This window comes from Raphanus sativus, chromosome 9 (assembly GCF_000801105.2).
Source record: "Raphanus sativus cultivar WK10039 chromosome 9, ASM80110v3, whole genome shotgun sequence".
Classification (NCBI taxonomy): Eukaryota; Viridiplantae; Streptophyta; class Magnoliopsida; order Brassicales; family Brassicaceae; genus Raphanus; species Raphanus sativus.
Genome location: NC_079519.1, coordinates 22934814 through 22956728, shown reverse-complemented (window position 1 = coordinate 22956728; position 21915 = coordinate 22934814). Strand labels below are relative to the sequence as shown.

At 33.0% G+C, this 21915-nt stretch overlaps 4 protein-coding genes and 1 pseudogene across 4 annotated transcripts; 2 read left to right on the top strand and 3 right to left on the bottom strand.

Annotated features, from left to right (window-relative positions):
- Positions 1–2403, top strand: LOC108825032 (uncharacterized; annotated as a pseudogene).
- Positions 2404–3110: 707 nt separating this feature from the next.
- On the top strand, positions 3111–3671 carry LOC108825031 (uncharacterized). Its single transcript, XM_018598378.1, has one exon. The coding sequence runs from the start codon at positions 3111–3113 to the stop codon at positions 3669–3671; it is 561 nt and encodes a 186-aa protein (XP_018453880.1).
- Positions 3672–3817: 146 nt separating this feature from the next.
- On the bottom strand, positions 3818–5977 carry LOC108827172 (L-type lectin-domain containing receptor kinase IV.4-like). The gene has a single exon (XM_018600523.2). It carries the CDS (start codon positions 5946–5948, stop codon positions 3942–3944), a length of 2007 nt encoding a protein of 668 aa, XP_018456025.1. The 5' UTR covers positions 5949–5977; the 3' UTR covers positions 3818–3941.
- A 5839-nt stretch (positions 5978–11816) lies between these two features.
- Positions 11817–17100, bottom strand: LOC108826480 (L-type lectin-domain containing receptor kinase IV.4-like). The gene is made up of 2 exons (XM_056994900.1): positions 17040–17100; positions 11817–12496 (listed from the first exon to the last, which is right to left on the bottom strand). The coding sequence occupies exons 1-2, from the start codon at positions 17098–17100 to the stop codon at positions 11817–11819; spliced, it is 741 nt and encodes a 246-aa protein (XP_056850880.1).
- Positions 17101–17122: 22 nt separating this feature from the next.
- Positions 17123–18148, bottom strand: LOC130494516 (L-type lectin-domain containing receptor kinase IV.1-like). The gene has a single exon (XM_056994899.1). The coding sequence runs from the start codon at positions 18146–18148 to the stop codon at positions 17123–17125; it is 1026 nt and encodes a 341-aa protein (XP_056850879.1).
- Between the last annotated feature and the right edge of the window lie 3767 nt (positions 18149–21915).

The window sequence follows — 21915 nt, the reverse complement described above, 5'->3', positions numbered from 1 at the left end:
ATGCCTCCAAAGAGAATATATCTATCGGGAGCCAAAAAAAGACAAAGAAAAGAGAAAGCTGATGCATTGACGAGATCAATGCAAGGTTCCATGGACAGATTTCTTGTACAACAACCAGCAAATTTTAATGAATCTGATAGAAGTAGTGATGAGTTTGATGATCCAATGGAAGATGAGAAGGAAATAAATAATGAGAATGTTAACGAAGAAGAAAAGAAGAATGAAGATAATGTTGATGTTGACATTGACGAGGATGAGAGTCTAAGTGAAAAGGAGAATTATGATGTGAACGATCAAGATAATACCGATATCGGCAGAATCTTAGATATTTATGATCCTGGAAATTGGGGAGAATTCAAACCTGGATTAAGGCTTGTCATGGTTGAAAAAGGTCCTGCTGAAAGACTACCAAGTGATTTTGTGTTTCCAAGAGAGAAGGCAAGTGGTCGACATTTTTCTCATGCATACTATATAAGATCTTTGAGCAATGGAAAGAAGCAAGACAGACGTTGGCTAGTTTATTCAAAAACACTAGATAAACTCTTTTGTTTTTGTTGTAAGTTGTTCACTCGCGACAACAATCCGAGTCACATGGCATCTAAGGGATTCAATGATTGGAAAAATATTTTGGAAAGGTTAAGGTACCATGAGACAAGTCATGAGCATATCAAATGTATGAGCAAGTGGATGGAACTTGAATTAAGGCTGCAGAAAAACCAAACCATTGACAAGCACATTCAAGAAGAACTCAGCAGAGAGAGAAATCATTGGAAAGATGTCACGGTCAGAATTTTTTCACTGGTAAAACTCTAGCTAAACAAAATTTAGCATTCCGTGGGGGAAACGAAAAGCTAAAAGTAGATGGCAATGGAATTTTTTTAAGCTTTATTGATTCAATGGCTGAGTGGGATTCGGTAATGAGAGAACATGTTAGACGGTTTGAAGATGGGGAATCTCGTTATCACTATCTCAGCAACAAAATTCAGAATGAGTTGATAGCAATGATGGCTGATGAGATCAAAGGTATGATCATTAAAAAGATTTGAAGTGCAATTTTTTTCAGTCATTGTTGATTGTACTCCAGATATTAGTCATCATGAACAAATGACTCTTATCCTTTGATGTGTTGATGTGTCAACAGCTTGAGCTAAGATAGAAGATTTTTTTCTCACATTCTTGATAGTTAATGATACATCCGGAGAAGGGCTTTTCCGTGAGATTCAGAATGTATTGGTTTCTCTTGATTTAGATATTGATGATGTGAGGGGACAAGGATATGATAATGGATCCAATATGAAAGGAAAACATAAAGGAGTACAAAAAAGATTCCTAGATGTTAATCCACGTGCCTTCTATACGCCGTGTGGTTGTCATAGTCTTAATCTTGCTCTCTGTGACATGGCAAACACTTCTGACAAAGCCATATCATTTTTTGGGATAATCCAGTGTATATATAATGTCTTTGCATCATCAACGAAGCGTTGGAAAATTTTAGAAGACAAGGTGGGAGGTCTGACAGTGAAATCTTTATCACAGACTAGGTGGGAAAGTCATCTTAATTGTGTTAAGGCAATTAGATTTCAAGCTCCAAAGATAAGAGATGCTTTAATTTATATAGCAGAGACTACTGATGATCCGAGTACACAAAGCACTGTTGAGTGTCTTGTTACAAGTGAGACACATGGGATTGGAAATTATGAATTCTTATTGTCTATGGTGATTTGGTACAAGCTTTTATTTGCTGTTAACACGGTAAGCAAGAGTTTGCAGTCAAAAGACATGAATATTGAAGTTGCTGTTTCCCAGTTGAAAGGACTTGTTTCTTTTTTCCGGAGTTATAGAGAGACAGGCTTTGAAAGTGCAAAACCAGATGTTAAACAAATTGCAGAAGCTATGGAGATTGAAGCCATGTTCCCAGCAAAGAAAAAACGTGTCATCAAAAGAAAAAAGTTTTTTGATGAAGAATCAGAGTTAGTAGATGAGTCTATAGATCTATCTCCAGAAGAGAGCTTCAGAATTTCTTATTTCCTTCAAGTCATGGATCGAGCTCTTTGTTCTCTTGAAACAAGATTTGAGCAATTTCAGAAGTATGAACAAACATTTGGTTTTTTGTTTGATTTGGATAAACTGAAGTCAGCAAGTGAAGATAGTTTGATGGTATCTTGTACAAATCTTGAAGCTGCTTTAAAGCATGGAAATCATTCTGATGTTATTGGGGACGATTTGTGTTTTGAACTAATGGTTCTAAAAGGGGTTTTGCCACAAGATTACAAGAGACCTCTTGACGTTTTGAACTTCTTAAAAAGAAGAGAAGAGTGTTATCCAAACACATGGATTGCTTACCAAATATTATTGACGATTCTGGTTTCAGTTGCAACTGCTGAAAGAAGTTTTCCAAGCTAAAGTTAATAAATTCTTATCTACGATCAACCATGTCACAGGAAAGGCTAAATGATCTAGCAGTCATATCTATAGAAAGAGATTTACTTAGGAATTTAGATTATGAAACTTTGGTGAAAGAATTTATTGAAAAAAAAGGAAGAAAAATTATGTCTTAGGTTTTTTCAAGTTATTGTTTTAGTTTTTAATATGTTTTTAACTATATATTATACTTTTGGCAAAAAAAAATTATTTTAAGAGGCCCCATTTTTATATTCGCCTCAAGCCTCATCAAAGCTTCGCACGGCACTGGGTAAAATTTAAAAAATAATAATATGTGAACATATTAATTGTTAAATAATTGTGAGGTCGACACATCAGCATACTCAAAATGAAGTCGATGTAAAATTGTCATATGTGTAATTTAGTGTGAAAGCATTAAATAACAATGATTCTCTTTTAATATATAAGACATTTATACAGTTTGCATACCAAAATTTCTACGGCGCAGAGCTTACGAGATCGACAATGTGCGCAAGAGAGTACTTGTGTTCGCAGGATCAGAGTCTGAAATCATTAACCATACTATGTTCGCGTGCCCACCTGCCCTACAGTGCTGGGCATTGTCCCAAATTCCTGCAGCTCCGGGGTTATTCCCGCGACAATCCCTTTTTAAAAATATAGATTATCTTCTACGGAAGGCAAAGGAACATGGCGGAAATGCAGAAACGATGAAGATCTTTCCTTGGATAATATGGTACATATGGAAAGCGCGCAATGAAAAGCTGTTCAACAACAAGGATTTCTCATCGCTAGACACACTTCAACTAGCCACGAGTGAAGCAGAAAGCTGGACCATTGCTCAGCTCGTACCAGCGATGGAAGAAACCGAGCCAAACATTGCTATGGAGGGAGAACATGAAGCGATCACACCGCCGAGTCCTCCAAGGTGGAGATGTCTGGTAGATGCCTCGTGGTTAAGTGATCGAGAAGACATTGGTATGGGATTTGTGATATTGGATGCAGGAGTGACTATCCTGTTCGGGGCAAAGCGAAGAAACAGGGCAGAATCTCCCCTACACGCGGAGGCTGAAGGGCTTATATGGGCACTACAGGAAACGATTAAAAGGCGATCCATGATAATGCATTTTGAGTATGACTGTCAACAATTGGTGAACCTGATACAGAAAGATGAAGAGGAGTGGCCGGCCCTGGCAACAGAATTAGACGAAATTAAAGCTTTAGCAAGTTGCCTCAGTACTTCTCCATTTCATACGTATCACGATCGTTGAACATCCGTACGGATGGCCTGGCAAAAGGAATCCGATCACACGAGCTACAGATACCCTATGTGAATGGTTGTGCCCCATGGTCATTAGCCCCTGTTGCTAGCCAAAAGGATGCAACCTAAGTCTAGTTTTGTTCGCTTACGTTGTCAAAAAAAAAGTTTATGTAAAACAAGTTCATAAAGTTTCATTTATTTCATGAACAACATGATCATGCGGTTAGAACTTTTCTATAATCTGTAATGTAAGGCACACAAACATTCTGATATTCAAAAATCACCTCCCACCGGAGAGTACAGAATCAACCATTGAAGATCCACCTGTAAGCATGCCTATCTCGCTAAGTTCATGGTGGGTTTCCAACATCATCTCGCTCCCACACAAGTCCAAAGGCGACAAATCTGGTAACATTGCATCTCCGCTTAGGTAATGTAACACTTGTCTCATCGTTGGTCTAGCCTGGGGGTTGGAGTGAGAGCACAACAAACCTAGTTTCAAAACCATTTCAACCTCTCTTTGGTCATACTCTGTCCCTAGATTTGGATCCTTAGCATCCATAATGTTCCCCTCCCTCCAAATCTCAAAAACCCAATCCTTGAGCAAGGCCCTCTCACCACTCTCATTATCAATCTCAATAGGACGTCTACCGCACACAACTTCTAGTAGGAGCACCCCAAACGCAAAAACATCGGTAGCAGTCGTGGCCTTTCCTGTCCTCATGAGGTCGGGGGCTAGGTATCCCCATGTCCCAGCGACATGAGTGGTTTGAAGATCTGTACCGTGACAGCACAACCGAGCTAAACCGAAATCTCCGAGTCTCCCATTGTAATTTACATCTAATAAGACGTTGCTGGCTTTGATGTCGCGGTGAATCACCACTTGTTCCCAGTCGTCGTGGAGGAAGAATAAAGCAGAGGCCACACCTTTAATGATTGTAATTCTCTGTTTCCAGTTGAGGGTAGCCTCGGAACTATTATACAAATATTTATCTAAGCTTCCGTTGGGCATGTACTCGTACACCAGAAGAAGCTCCTTTTTCCGGCGGCAATAACCCAAGAGAGGGACTAAGTTCCGGTGACTCATCCGACCAATAGTCACGATCTCAGACACAAACTCTTTCAACCCTTGTCGGGATTCGTTCGACACTCTTTTCACGGCGATCTCTTTCTTTTTCATGACACCTTTGTAGACGCTTCCAAACCCGCCAGATCCGAGAAGGTCGTTGAATCCTCTGGTGGCATAGTACAAGTCTTTGAACTTGAGTCGGTTCTTCCTGAACTCTGTTTCCCAATCTTCTAGCTTCTCTGTAAACTTTCTTTTCCTCCTTAATATGAAGCACGCAAGGAAGATGAGCGAAATCATAAACACAAGGGGAACTGACACTGGAATAAACACGGAAGTCAACGGTGTGTCCCCGCTTCTCTTGTACTGCGACTCTATAAATTTTGGAAGACTTTGTAAGTGTAACGGAGGAGCTCTCCCCTTCAGCCGGAAACTCCACCCAAGGATAACATGTTTTGTCTTAATCAAACCAGTTGAAGACGAGAAACCTACGAACATATCTTCCAGAAAAACTTGGGACAGATCCCTGACAGTAGAGATAAGCGGTTTTATAGGTTTATCATGGTTGAAAGGAGCCATTGTTACGTTGATCTGATGGGTGAGACCATCATACTCGACCCAAACCTGCATGGGCTTACCACTGATCAACGTAAGGTTCTTAAACTGACTTTTCTCGTCCCAGTACCCCGCCGGCGAACTTTTCACTGACTTCAAGCTATTGATATCGATCCCGACATGGTTATCATTCGTGTCATTGAACTCTTTATTCTGTATCGTGTCTAGTTCAACAGCGAATATATTATTCGTTTCATTACCGTTGTTCGTGCGGTTGAAGAGTCCGAGGTATTGGGCGCCGGATCTTACAAACGGGAGGCTGGAGGTAGGGGCCACGACAAAGGTGATGCCGTCGCCGCCAAGGGTTGGAATCTGTGAGTGGATGGCGAAGACAAATGTTGTGGAGAAGGATGAGACGGTGTCATTTGGAGAATCTTTGAACCGGATTGGTTGGGTGTAGAAGGCGTGACCGGTTTGATGCGACGTTGAATTGGTTAGCTCTAATAGACCCGTGGGCGTGACCCTAGCGATTCCTTGGAGGGATATGAGATTTAACGGAGGATGGAAGCCATTGTAAGTGAAGTTGTCGAGAAATTGGGAAGAGGACTTTAGGAGTTGAGAGACTAGAATGACAAAGAAGACGATGGTGAGGAGCTTCGCGAACATGGCTGTCTTTTCTTTCTCTAGAATTATGTTTTTGTGTGGTATATTTGAGTTCATGAGGAACTAAAGTCAATTTATGGTGTGGAGAGAACGTAGAAAAGTCGTACTGTTCCCATCAAGGGAAATGGCTGGCAGGTAGGACTCGATACGGATCGGATATCCGGGTTTTTGAAGGTATTTGTGATTTGCTTCGAATGTTATGAATATCTAATTTTTCAATTTGTTTTGCTTCGGAAAAATTCCTGGATAATCGGAAAAACTGATATCCGAAAAATAAATAGATATTTGCGGATATTCGCGAATACTTACAGATATCTCATTTTTTTATTAATACAAATAATCTTTAAAATTTGATACAAATTTGTTTGCATGATATAAAAGATAAAAATTAAAAGAAAGACTGAATCTACATATTTTGTAAATTTTTAAATTTAGTTAGCAATTATAATAACATAAAACTTAAGCAAAAGATTATAATTGTCATAATGTTTTCTTTCGTTTTATGTAATACTTTGATATAAAATAATGTGAATAGAATCTGTCAAATCATATGTTAGAATAATAATTATATAACTTTATACTTTTAAAATTTTAAAAATAATCACAATATACATGTATTTATATATTGAAGGATCGGATCAGATATTTGCTTCCCCAAATTTTAATATTTGTGATTTGCTTAGGAGGTGTTATTGGTTTGTGTATTTTAATAGATTTGGAAATCAAAGCCAAATTCAGTGTTATTGGTTCTACGATTTTAAAATTCATATGTAAATCTAGTGTTATTGGTTTTATGATTTTAAAATAGATTTTAAAATCAAGTCAAATTCAATGTTATTGGTTCTATAAATTTAAAATAGATTTCAAAATTATATGTTATTCAATAGCAGTGATTTGTTTAAGGATTTGATTTGAAATTGGATTTTAATGGATTTATAAATATTTTTAAGACCAAAATACAAAGAAACAAATATTGAGTTAAACCTTGTTATTTGGTTGGATTTGTATTATTAGTTTTCTCCATTCTATAATCACCACTCAAAATTCTCCAAACCAACTTCCATGTTCTCGATTCTATAATCACTATTTTTAATATCATATTTCCTAGTTCCAAAAAATATATTTTTAATTACATTTTCACAAATAACCCAAAGAAAAAAGATTTTGATGATGAAAAAATCTAAAAAATAATAATGATGAAGAAGTTCTTGACTTCTTGTAACCAAAATCAGCGCATAGAACATATCAATCAGTTAAGAACAACTATTACACCAACAAATATGTGGGGAGATTTTAACGGATATTGAATTTTAGTATTTGATTTGATTTGAAAGCTTACAGATATCCGGAATTTTCGGATCGAATAGCAACAGATAACGAATCGAATCAAATTTAACGGATAAAATGTCCAGCCCTAGTGGTCCACCTTAAGAATTTTGCAGTTGTGTTGGTTATTGAGTTGTTATTATTCCTTGATGATATTTATTAGTACTATTCTGTTTGTATATAAATATAAGTCTCCTTAGTTGGACTGTACTGCATGTTTTTTCTTTGCTGGGGACCTTTAAATGAGAATATGCTTTAATGATAAAATTGCAGACGGTCCAAAAGCGATGGACTATAGCCAAAGACTTGCTGTGGCGTCAACTTAGCCAAAGACTTTTCTCAAATATTTTTTTGATCAAACATATTCATTCCTTACTAAATTAAAGGTCTACACTCCATTAGGGGAGGACAAGTTCAGCAATGAGAGGAAATGTGCAAGTGTTTGAACATAGAAATCAATAAAGGTTGTAGTTTAAGAAGTTACTAGATCATGATCCGTGCGACCGCGCGGATTTTATTTTTTTTTATTTTTGACATATAACATATATTCTATAATAGTTAATACAATTTGGAATTTGTCCTTTTCACATAATGTGGTTTTATATAATTTTGAGTTTGTCTAAAACATATTGTTTAAGAACAATGTTAAAACTGTTTTTCCTATTAATAACTTTTCATTCGTGTATTAGAGATATAAAGTGAAACCTCTATAAATTAATAATGTTGGGACTATACCAAAACTATAATTTTTTATTAATTTATAGAGATTATTAATTTATCGAGATACTAATTGAACCAAAAACTCAATTTGAGACTATGAAATTATACTAATTTATAGAGATATTAATTTTAAGATTATTAATTTAAAGATGTTATACTGTAACTGTATAGTGAAAACACTAATATAATATCAACCAATACGATTTGGTTTTGACATTATGCTTTTTGGGATTTTTTTCTAAAAGTTTTGTGAATGTCCAATGATGAATACGAAGACAAGTACTTGTACACACATTTTAGTGGGAGAAAATGAATATTTTCTAACCTATTAAGTCAGATATAATAAATACAAAATCTCTTGACATCGAGATTTTATGTATAGTAGAATAAACTTGGAGAAGAGGGTTTTTCATATTCATGATTTTGCAAATCTGATAATTTGATTGTGAATATTTGATTGTAACCGAGATTTTAGGCATAGTAGACTCAACTTGGTGAAGAGGTTTTCCAATAATCGTTTTTTTAAAGTATAAATTGATGTTTCTGTTATTTAAGTAAGAATATACGTTAGTATATTCTATTTAGTGTATATTCAAAGCAAACCTCGATTATTTGAACATCTAAGAAAATGTGTTCTGATATCTTTATTATTGAGTTTCAAAAGTTCTGTATCAAGCTATTTAAAATTTTAAGATTCATCAATATTTGATTCCAAATAATTGTTTTTAATTAAAAGGGGTTTTGTGTTTAAGATAATTATAGTTTAATGATGAGAGGAAACGTGTTCTTAAGTTATTTGGTTAATTGAATCAATTGTTTAGGAAATAATCAGACCAAAAAGTCAAAATTGTATAATGACTGGCTAAGGATTCGTGTAAAAAAAAAGATTCATGTAATATTTGTATCTTTTTGTCAACCTACTCAGTTTAAGTTTGTATAAGTTGATGAAAAAAAAGGATTAGCGTAATATTTGTATTTTTTTGTCAACCTACTCGTGTAATATTTATATTTTTAATAACATGTGTAATATTTATTTTTGTTTCTATCTATTTATATTTTTATTTTTAAGAACTTAGACTCGTGTTATATTTATATTGGAGATATTTATTGTATTCATTTGACTATAATAAAGGAGATGGATTATTATATTTTTACTATGATATAATATAAACTAGTGTTTTGATCCGTGCGTCCGCACGGGTTTATGTCTATGTATTTAACATTTAACACTTTCGTAAACATAATTGTTTAAATGTTTTAATTATATATTCATAATTTTTTATAAAGTTGTGTTCTGCTCGATGTCTTTAGCGATCATTTATAAACTATGAGATTGTGTTTTTCATATATAATGTTTCTATTGATTCTATTTGAAAAACTAAAACTTAAATGGAAAATATGAAAGTTTTAAATACAGTATAACTTCTTTAAATTAATAATTTATAAATTAATATCTCAATAAATTAATATAATTTCATAGTCACAAATTGAGTTTTTGGTTCAATTAGTATCTCGATAAATTAATAATCTATATAAATTAATAAAAATATAGTTTTAGTATAGTCCCAATATTATTAATTTATAGAGGTTTTACTGTACACTTGTTGATCTTATGAAATTATAATATTTAGACAAAAACATTTAAAACAGTGCTCGCATAATATTCCTTATGTTTCAAAAAAATGTATATTCTAAAATTTTCACGCTTCTTAAGAAAATACGAAACTTTTTTACAATAAATGTATTATTTTATGTGTTTAGATATTTCCTATGATTTTTAACCAATCAATATTTAATAAATGCAATTAAAGTTTTTGAAATTTAAAATTTGCTATTATTACATACATTAAAAATGTAAAATAGAGATTTTTGAGAAACAATTTTTTTTCTAGAACATAAATCATATTGAAACGGAGGGAATACGAAATAAGAAAATACAAAATAAGTTAAGAATTTTTGCTAATTTTATAAGGACTAATTTAAATTAAACAATTGGCCCCTTTCGTTAACATAAAAAATTGGTATTTGGTACTTAACAAATTAACATTAAGATCATTATAGACTGAAAACATGAATGAAAGCCTGTTTTTTCCGAGAAAAAAAAAACAGAAACTCAGTGTTCTTTTGACCAAAAGTATAAAAAAACTCAGTGTTCTTCTACGAACAATTCACATCCACCACGAAAGTTTAACCTTATCTTTTTGTGGGTGCTGATGCTTTTCATGGTGAGTTTTTTTTTCTATACATGGAGAAAATTGTTCTTAGATTTGAAACCAAGATAATTCAATCGATTGCTACTGCAGATTTCTGCATAAAAGTTTGCTAACAACAGTTCTTTCTGCAAATAAGAAGAACTGCTATGATAATAAAAACGGTTTGGACCTTCCCTAAGGCGAAGAAAGAGTTTCACCACTGGTGTTATTTTCTTTTCTTTTGTTGCTGTTAGTGTTCTTGAAGTGACTATGACTGGTTTTTAGAGAAAACTAAGTCCATCCCCCTGAGAAACATACGTTCTCTGCCTTACCAGAAACACAAAACTTTTGACTGGAATCATACACCCTTCCATAAAAGGACGCACATTAATCCAATGATGAGTAACCAAAAAAACTCTCAGATGCCAGGAGATGAAAGGAGAGCATAAGTGATAGGTCAGAGAAGCACGACACACAACTGATATCATCCGGCCATGGCGGTTGAAATTACCAATTGAACAATTAGCAACCATGAATCTCGCCTGAAATTTTCAGATGAGACAGAAAATCGCCAACCCAAAAGGGCAACGGACCAACGCCGACAACAAACCAGACAAACCATTCATTAAGTGCCAGAGAACAATCCCGAAGGGAGACAAAACCCACATCAGATTTGACGCAGGACAAACCCCATGCCAGAGAAGAGATGCAGTGTTGAATTCACCATAGAAACCATTAAAAATCGATCATAATCGCCATGGAACAGGAGAAACGCAAAGAAATAACAATTGGTGAAACCCAATCTCACCACCAGCAACGGACAATTGCAAGTTCATTAAAAGTGAATCAATGGTAGGTAATATGTTAAACGATATATTTAATCCAGTGGCATAGATATGTAATTATTTAGGAAAACTAAGGGTTATTTTATTTTTGTACTTCAGTTTTAATAGTTTATATGATAATGTGAGTATACTCTAACGAAAAGAACATATATTTTATTTAATAGATGCATAGACATAGATCTTATAGTGGAATTAAATGATAGATAGTTGATATTAAACTCTTTAAGGAAATATTTAAATGAAAGGTTAGACTAAGAATAATAATGTGATGTCTAATATAAAAATTCACCTAGAAGAAGTTATAATGTTTTTGTTTTAATAAGATAGATTATCATTAAAAAAATATGCTCATCTCCATCGTCGTCAGATACTTTGGCCAAATTGGACATCAAACCAGCTATCAACCACCTATACACTATTTTTTTTTGTCAAGGAACCAGCTATACACTAATTAAATATAAGAATGAACTGGTTTTCTATATAAAGTTTGTACAACCAGAACTGACACTAATATTTTAGGGTAAAGTCAATTTATTAAGAACTTAAAAATAATAGTGTTTCAAACAAAAAAAGTGTTTCAAAAAAAGAACTTAAAATAATAATAATTTTGCGGTCCTTTTTTTTTCTTTTTTTTTTTTTTTGTAACAAATAATTTTGCGGTCCAATGCCAATATTTCATTTGCTAGCCCATGACCAGATCTACGTACAATATGGTTCCATGTCTTGTGTGGATAAATACTTTTCTGCAATATGTAATGTAAGGCATACAAACGTTGTAATATTAAAAGTCACCTCCCACCCGAGAGTACAGAATCAACCATTGAAGATCCACCTGTAAACATGCCTATCTCGCTAAGTCCGTGGTGGGTTCCCAACATCATCTCGCTCCCACGCAAGTCCAAAGGCGAGAAATCTGGTAACATTGAATCTCCACTTATGTAATGTAATACTTGTCTCATAGTTGGTCTAGCCTCAGGGTTGAAGTGAGAGCACCAAAACCCTAGCTTCAAAACCATTTCGACCTCTCTTTGATCATACTCTGTCCCTAGATTCGGATCCGCAGCATCCAAAATGTTTCCCTCATTCCAAAGCCCAAAAACCCAGTCTACAAGCAAGACCCTCTCACCACTCTCGTTATCAATATCGATAGGATGTCTACCGCACGCAACTTCTAGTAGGAGCACCCCAAATGCAAAAACATCGGTAGCAGTCGTGGGCTTTCCTGTCCTCATTAGATCGGGGGCTAGGTATCCCCATGTCCCAGCGACATGAGTGGTTTGAAGATCTGTACCGTGACCGCACAACCGAGCTAAACCGAAATCTCCGAGTCTCCCATTGTAATCTGCATCTAATAAGACATTGCTGGCTTTGATGTCACGGTGAATCACCACTTGTTCCCAGTCCTCGTGGAGGAAGAATAAGGCAGATGCCACGCCTTTAATGATTGTAACTAGGTAGTAACCCGTGCCTTGCGCGGAATGAGATGGTTAGATCATCAATTTTTCGAAAATATTAGAAAGTATATATATATAGTTTGGAATTTGGGTTTTGTGTGTTTATCTTACTCTCGAACTCATTTTGTTTATCTCTCTCTCTCTCTCTTTATGGCTCTCTCTCTCTCTATGGCTCTCTCTCTCTCTCTCTCTCTCTCTCTCTCTCTCTCTCTCTCTCTCTCTCTCTCTCTCTCTCTCTCTCTCAGATTTTATCAGTATTGATGAGTGTTTTAAAAAATAAAATTAAGATTTTAACATATTTTTATTTTAAACATACGAATCATATTAATGCCCGCACACAGACATTAATATGATTCTTATGTTTTATGTATAAATATTTAATATCTAATCAAATGTTTTATGTATTATTAAAACTAAATTTGTTCTTCAGGTGTTTTATGTATTATTAATATAAATATGTATTATTCAAATACAATTCATATGTTTTATGTATTATTAAAACTAAATTTGTTCTCCATTCAGTTTTTGTGGTTCAAAACTATAAGCATTTTAGACATTACTTAATTTCAATATACTTTTAGGTTTAAATTATTATCATATACTTTGAAATATGAAATAATAAATCATGCATGTGCGGGCATCGATATGATTTATATATTGCATGTATAGCTATTATTATTAGTGCATAAGTGGATCGTAATTATATTTCACTCTCGTTTTATCTTTGTATCTTACTCATTTAGGTTTATCCACATATAAGTCTCTCTCTCTCATCATAAACATTTTAGTTTTTTGAAAAGGATAAAAAGGTAATTACGATCATATCATGCGTGCGGGCATTCATATGATTCATATATTACCCGTCTAGCTATTAGTATAAATATAAGTAGATTGTAATTCTTTTTCAATCTCTATGTATCATTATGTCTAATTCATATACTACATGTTATGTTATTATTATAAGTGCATAAGTGGATCGTAGTTATCTCTCTCTCTCTCTCTCTCTCTCTCTCTCTCTCTCTCTCTCTCTCTCTCTCTCTCCTCTCTCTCTCTCTCTCTCTCTCTCCTCTCTCTCTCTCTCTCTCGGTATCCCCTCATCGTAAACCTTTTTTTTTTGAGAAATATAAAAATGTAAACATTCTTTTAATTCATCGATTATCTTTTAACTACCACAATTTTGTTTTATATGGGAATGTTTCCTAGTTTAATATTTTATCATGGATTTTTCTTGGGTGAATTACCAACTAATCATAGTTTGCCAATTAATGTACAGTTTTATAAAATATAATAAATAAAATAATAATAATTTGTGTTAAGTTTTTAAAATAAATGAAAAATATTAGTAGCTGCCAAAAAAATGATTTTTTTTTAACAATTTTAAAATCATCACAAAAGAGTAAATCATAAACATTAAACACTATACCCTTAACCCTTGGACAAAACTTAAACCCTTGGGTAAAAATCCAAACACTAAACCTAAATTCTTGGATATACCCTAAACCCTTGGGTAAATCCTAAACACTAAACTGTAAACTCTTGGGTATACCCTAAACACTAAATCTCTCTCTCTCTATCTCTCTCTCTCTCTCTCTCTCTCTCTCTCTCTCTCCTCTCTCTCTCTCTCTCCCTCTCTCTCTCTCTCTCTCTCGGTATCCCCTTCATCGTAAACCTTTTTTTTTGAGAAAAATAAAAATGTAAACTTCTTTTAATTCATTGATTATCTTTTAGCTACCACAATTTTGATTTATATGGGATCTAGTTTAATATTTTATCATGAATTTTTTTGGGTGATTTACCAACTAATCATAGTTTGCCAATTAATGTACAGTTTTTTTTAATATAATAAATAAAATAATAATAACTTGTGAAGTTTTTTAAATAAATAAAAAATATTAGTAGCTGCCAAAAGATGAAATTTTTTAACAATTTTAAAACCGTCAGAAAAATTAAATCATAAACACTAAACACTATACCCTAAACCTTTCGACAAAGCTTTCGACAAAGCTTAAACCCTTGGGTAAAAATCCAAACACTAAACCCTAAATTCTTGGATATACCCTAAACCCTTGGGTAAATCCTAAACACTAAACTGTAAACCTTTGGGTATACCCTAAACACCAAATCTCTCTTCTCTTCTCTCTCTCTCTCTCTCTCTCTCTCTCTCTCTCTCTCTCTCTCTCTCTCTCTCTCTCTCTCTCCTCTCTCTCTCTCTCTCTTTTCTCTCTCTCTCTCTTGATATCCCCTTAATCGTAAACCTTTTTTTTTGAAAAAATATAAAAATGTAAACATTCTTTTAATTCATCGATTATCTTTTAACTACCACAATTTTTATTTATATGGAAATATTTCCTAGTTTAATATTTTATCATGAATTTTTATTGGGTGAATTACCAACTAATCATAGTTTGCCAATTAATGTACAATTTGTTTTAAATATAATAAATAAAATAATAATAATTTGTGTTAAGATTTTAAAATACAAGAAAAATATTATTAGCTGCAAAAAGATGAATTTTTTTAACAATTTTAAAACCGTCACAAAAATTAAATCATAAACACTAAACACTATACCCTAAATCCATGGACAAAGTTTAAACCCATGGGTAAAAATCCAAACACTAAACCCTAAATTCTTGGATATACCCTAAACTCTCTCTCTCTCTCTATAATTTTTATTTGTGTTTTTAATAAAGTAATTATAGTGTTTTAGTTTATATAGTTGCAATATTATTGCTAATAAGAAAGGCAATACAAAAGTAAATGCAAAATTAGATTATGTTAAATAGATATCTTATAAGTTCGAAGTTTAGATATTTAACATTTTTTTTACTGATTTGAGACTTGGTAAGCAAGAAAAATATTTAGTAGGTAAATATGGTAAGCAAGAAAAAAATTTATATATTTTTAACTGATTCTGCAAAAAACTTAACATGCAACAAACGTCCTCGTATGTATTAAACAAAATATATGTGTTTTACAGAATCTGATCGATATTATTATCATGCAATATTATCTAAGCCAATGAAGTAGTTAAACAAATATGTTTTCTTGCACTGTACGTCTATTTAGCTTCTTTCTATAACCTTACTTGACAAAAAAGAGAAGAGAACCCTTTTATTAGTTGAAGCTGTTGTTTTGGTTATTAAACTTCTGCGAAGAAGACACACATAGTTCTTTTTTTTTTGCTTCAAAGAATTCATACAACATATAACTTACATACATGAAACATCAGTGTGCACAAATAACCAAACTATAGCATACAAAAAAATACATGACAGTCTATCAAACTTGACTATAATGTTACTGGTTCATTCAATCCAATTTTGGCTATGCAGAGAAGCAAATGACTCTGAATATTACTTAAATAAAAACTATGATTATACCATAGCAGCAAATGTTTGATCACAATGCAAGACTTCCTTTGAATGCAAGACTTCCTTTGAATAGCAGCAAATCACCATAGAAGCAATTGTTTCACCCACTTGCCTTGTCAAAATACACGACTTACTAACGTAATGCTTGCGAGAAACATGGAAATAAACATCAGCTCCACGAGCAGCTCGGTTCTACAAAAACATGAAAATTATAGATAACTATGGTCGACCTATAAAACAACAAAAAATCAGTGTAGAGACTATGAAAAACATAAAGTTTATTCTTCGTAAACGTATCAAATCTTTTCCTTCTCTCTCTCTCAATCTTCCATAGTTACTCGGGACTGAAGTTTGCTCGTCCCTTAGCTCGCCCTTAGCTCTTCGTATTTGCTCGTCCCTTAGCTCTCCCTGTTTGCAAACGGAAAACTCATCCGATTTGGTCTTCGCAACTGAAGTTCAAACTCATCCGCTTTGGCCTTCGTCCCTTAGCTCTCCCTAACTTTTGTCCTCCTCGTCTACGCTAAGGGCTGGCTTATCGATCTCGGGGTCAAGAACCCGCAACAGAAGACAGCAAGACTCGAAGGGAGAGAACGATGACGTGATGTTTCAAAGTGTTTCTGCTTCGTAGTGGTGAGTTTCGTACGCTCTTTATCAACATGCTGAGATGGGGATTCAAACCATAAGTTGGAAATGTATTTGTTTCTACACGTTTAACGTCAACGCAGTTCGCGCATGAATGAAAAAAAAAACTGGATTCGTTTCTTGTAATGGAAGCAAATAAGGAAACAAAGCAAATAAGGAAACAAAGCAAAGAATTAAATGCTCTGTTTTTCTTAAACTCGCTCACAGAGTGACACGTGGATCCGAACCTTCTCATGCATTCTTACAAAAATCGTTTAAGGAAAATCTTAAAAATGCTTCTCCTTTAATATATAGGGGATTCTCTGTTTCCAGTTGAGGGTAACCTCGGGACTATTATACAAATATTTATCTAAGCTTCCATTGGGCATGTAGTCGTACACCAGAAGAAGCTCCTTTTTCCGGCGGCAATAACCCAAGAGGGGGACTAAGTTCCGGTGACTCATCCGACCAATAGTCACGATCTCAGACACAAACTCTTTCAACCCTTGTCAGGATTCGTTCGACACTCTTTTCACGGCAATCTCTTTCTTTTTCATGACACCTTTGTAAACGCTTCCCAAACCCGCCAGATCCGAGAAGGTCATTGAATCCTCTGGTGGCATAGTACAAGTCTTTGAACTTGAGTCAGTTCTTCATGAACTCTGTTTCCCAATCCTCTAGCTTCTCCAAAAACTTTCTCCTCCTCCTTAATATGAAGCGCACTAGGAAGATGACGGAAAAGATAAACACAATAATGGGAACCGACACTGGAATAAACACGGAAGTAAATGGTGAGATTCCGGATGTCGTGGGCTGCGGCTCTTGAATCTTTGGAAGTCTCTGTAAGGCTAACTGAGGAGCTTTCCCCTTCACGCGAAAACTCCACCCAAGGACAACATGTTTTGTCTTAATCAAACCAGTTGAAGACGAGAAACCTACGAACATATCTTGCAAAAGAACTGGGGATAGATCCCTGACCGTAGAGACGAGAGGTTTTGTAGGTTTATCCTTTCTAAATGGAGCTATTGTTACATTGATCTGATTAGTACGACCATTGTAATCGACCCAAACCTGCATGGGCTTACCACTGATCAACGTAAGGTCCTTAAACTGACCTTTTTCGTCCCAGTACCCTGCTGGTGAACTTTTCACTGACTTCAAGCTATTGATATCGATCCCGACATGGTTATCGTTCGTGTCATTGAACTCGTTGTTCTGAATCGTGTCTAGTTCAACAGCGAATATATTGTTCGTTTCATTACCGTTGTTCACAAGGTTGAAGAGTCCTAGGTATTGTCCGGATCTTGCGAACGGGAGGCTGGATGTAGGAGCCACGACAAAGGCGATGCCGTCGCCGCCAAGTGTCGGAATCTGTGAGTGGATGGCGAAGACAAATGTTGTGGAGAAGGATGAGACGGTGTCGTTTGGAGTATCTTTGAACCGGATTGGTCGGGTGTAGAAGGCGTGACCGGTTTGATGCGATGTTGAATTTGTTAGCTCTAATAGACCCCTAGGTGTGACGCTAGCGATCCCTTGGAGGGATATGAGATCGAATGGAGGATGAAAGCCATTGTAAGTACTGAAGTTGGCGAGAAACTGGGAAGATGATTTTTGGAGTTGAGAGAGTAGAATGACGAAGAAGACGATGATGGTGAGGAGCTTCACGAACATGGCTGTCTTTTCTTTTCTCTATAATCTTTTCTTTTGTGTGGTATATTTGAGTTTACGAGGAACAAAGTCAATTTATGGTGTGGAGAGAACGTAGAAAAGTCGTACTGTTCCCATCAAGGGAAATGTTGGTTTAAGGTAGACGATGTGATACCAACTTGGTTATCTTGATTAAAACTGCGGTTTTAAACCTTTTTAATCATGTGTACAAAGTTATTAGATTTTGATCTGTAGTTCTTTTAAACAAAATTTTATTTAACAAAAACCATAAATTTTATACAGTATATAATGCATGGTTAAATTGCATATATAATATATTTACAGTTATGATAGTAACTAAATTTTTCTAATTTTGTTCCTGCAAATTAAATATATTTTACAAATTAACCGGTATGATCATTACATTAAATGGTCTAACTATATAAGACAACAAACCATTGTAGTATATTAAAAATACTACCAAAGTTAAAAGTAATTTGTGTTCAGTAAATAAACTTTTTGATACCAACATGTAGAAGTTAGACCATATATTTTTGTATTAACATAAGTAGAAGACTTGAGTAATTTAGTGTTTGTTTTTCCTTCAGAAGATGAATTGCACGAATGCATAATTATATGCTAATTGACTAATATACAAAAATAAGTTAATGATATTAAAATTATAATATTATTTTAAAGGTTTTTTTCAAATATAACATAAATTTTTAAATCAAACAAAAAATAATCCATATTTTTTTGAAATTTTCTTTTTCCCTATTTATTCTAAAAGTTCGAGTAATTCACGAAAATGTCATTACTCTTTTTTCGAAAATGAATATTTTATCTTACCATCATCATCTTCACCAAATATTTACAATATTGTCATTGTCATCAACACACATACGAACCACCATGAACAACCAATTTAAAACTCTTAATGCACAATTTTTTTTGTTTTTTTACTTTTCATATCTCATTACTTATGAACACAAATCACATCTCTTTCCCTTTCTCTTTAAATTCATCCAAAATCTAAGATTTTGATTCCAAGCGTGATAGTTCATAGAGACATTAAAGTTCATGATTCTTGGTCATTAACAAGTTGATAGCTTTTGTAACAAAGTTCTGCGTGCTTGGAAAAGCTAAGAAAGTCATCTCATAAATTCGAGGTATGAAATTTTTCTTTTTTTAGATCTGTTCGCGAAGACTTTGAGAAGACTTCGAAAACGACTTTCAGAAGACTTCGAAAACGACTTTCAGAAGACTTCGCTAGATGTGTTCTTCATCGAAAAATCTTCTCGAATAAACATGTTAATTTTGTAATTAACCAAATTTTATCAGAAATTTGACTTCTTATATAAGACTTTCCGAAATCTTTTCACTATCGAAAGAAGTCTGCATGGATTGTTTTTACAATTGCAAAATAATAGTAAAATATTTAATATTAATGAAAAGACTTCTAAATTAGAAATCTAAAGAAGTCTTCTCAAAGTTTATTCTGGATTTTGGTCGAACTTTCGGTTTAGAAGTCTTCCGACGGAAGACATCTAAAAAATCTTCTTTGGAGAAGTCAAATATAGTCAGTTACAAGAAAGACCTAGGAAAGATTTCTACAAAGTCTTCCCCAAGAAGACTTCTATATAAAGTCAAATTTCTGACAAATTTTGGTTAATTGCAAAACTAACATGTTTATCCGAGAAGTTTTTTTCTGGCATTTTTGAGAATTTTTCAAATTCAAAAATAAGTCAATATTTACAAAAGAATACTTCTCAAGATGTCTTCTCTAGAGTAGACTTCTTAAGAAGTCTTCCTTAATTTGTAAATTTGCAATTGCAAAAATGACCTAAACAGATGACTTCTTAGGAAGTCTTCTACGTTAATCTTTATTAAACTTCAATTTTCTCGAAACGTAAAATAGATTTTTAGTATTTTCTTGTTAATTCATGTATATTAGTTAATATTGGAGCTGCTGGATGAAATTCATAACTTATTTGGTGATAATTATGAGATTTCAAATATTCATGTTTACTAGTATTTCTAACTAATCTGATTTCTACGTTAGGTAGGTTTTCAAGAGTGTTAAATAATTTTAAGATATGTTTTTTTCAACTTTCAAAAGTTTTAAGTAATTTCAAGAATATCAAAGCATGTGATTTAATGTATCTTTTAGATCATAAGATATAATATTTAACTTCTATGAGATTTAAAATTTCAGTTTTCACTAAAATTTTAATTTTGATCTTTTGTTAATCAGTCAATTCACAAAAGATCAAAATTGAATTTTTAGCTTTCTCTCTTATTTTAGTAAATTTGACTAAGTTTTTGTGTTGTTATTTTTTGTTATAAGTGGATAGAATGGTTAAAAAAATATTCTTGGTATATTGTATCAATGACTTTATTATTGTCAAGTATTTTTGGCAAAATATGAACATATTTACCAAATTATTTTGATTAACTTCTCTTAAAGTTTACAAAAGGATTCACAAGTAAATTTGTATACATACACATCATAAACAAAATTATTATACATTGAACTAGATATTATTCCTGAACATAGATAAGCTTGGTCTCCACTTGACATCATCTATTTGTACCATTTTGGGCAAAAGACTTCGGAAGACTTTCTGAAGACTTCATGAGAAGTCTTCTAGCATAAAATACATTAGAAGACTTCTCAAGAAGCCTTCCGAGAGTCTTCCAAAATCTGTCTTAGATATAAAAAACTGTATATTTAAAAGCATTCAAATAGTTTCTAAATAAAGAAGACTTCAAAAATAAATTTGTATTCTTAAATAATAGACAAAACAGTCATATTAAGTTGGATTTATAATTTAATATATAAAAGACACAAAATACATGTCCAAAATTTGTACCACTTTGGGGTGGGAAGTCTTCAAGCATAATACGAACAATACGAACAATATATGTCAAATTAAAAAAATAAAAATAAATGATATGATTTCAAAATCTTATCCACGAAGTCTTCTAATGCATTTTATGGTGGTAGGTTTATTGATGACAATGACAATATTGTAAATATTTGGTGAAAATTAGGATGATAAGGTAAAATATTTAGGGTGAATAGAGAAAAAGAAAATTTCAAAAAAGTATGAGTTATTTTTGTGTTTGACTTGAAATTTTAGATTATATTTGAAAAAACCTAGAATGTAATTACCTTTTTTACATATATATTATCTGATTAAATTCTATCAAAATAATTTTAAAGTGTTCAGAAATATATAATTACACTTGATTGTAAATACAAAACTAAAATAAAATATTTATACTTATATAAATTATTAATTTATAATTCTAACGAGAAAATATAAGATTTTTTAAAATAATTTTTATCTTATTACTTTATCATTTATGTCATATTTTTAACCGGTATAACACAAAACTAGTGAAATTTATTAATTTGGAGTGTATTAATTTATTGGATATTAATTTATACTAAAAGTATCATTATTAAAATGTGAAATTGATGGACTAAATTTGAGTAGTATAAAAATACAATTTATCAAGTAAATATAAATTATGTAGCTTTATTTATTTTTAATCATCAAATTTTTCCAATCATGATGACCTTTTAAAAAAAAAATTAAAATCTACATCAAATTTCTACTACTTTTTCCAATTATTATATTTTCTACATGTAGAACTACATGTATTTCTAAATTTGAATGAATTTGTATTTTTTTATTAGAAATAAATAACTTAAAAGTTATCATATCATAATGTTTGAGTTTTAAACAATGTTTTCAAGTCCAATCTAGATTTGTGTTCAAACC

What these genes read in the sequence shown, in the direction of transcription:
- LOC130494516 (XM_056994899.1), bottom strand. Translation starts at nt 18,148, where the DNA reads ATGTTCGTGAAGCTCCTCACCATCATCGTCTTCTTCGTCATTCTACTC.
- LOC108826480 (XM_056994900.1), bottom strand. Translation starts at nt 17,100, where the DNA reads ATGCCACCAGAGGATTCAATGACCTTCTCGGATCTGGCGGGTTTGGGA. An exon ending in TTTGGGAAGCGTTTACAAAG is followed by an intron (nt 12,497 to 17,039) that starts GTGTCATGAAAA and finishes ATTCCGCGCAAG; the next exon opens with GCACGGGTTACTACCTAGTT.
- LOC108825031 (XM_018598378.1), top strand. Translation starts at nt 3,111, where the DNA reads ATGAAGATCTTTCCTTGGATAATATGGTACATATGGAAAGCGCGCAAT.
- LOC108827172 (XM_018600523.2), bottom strand. Translation starts at nt 5,948, where the DNA reads ATGTTCGCGAAGCTCCTCACCATCGTCTTCTTTGTCATTCTAGTCTCT.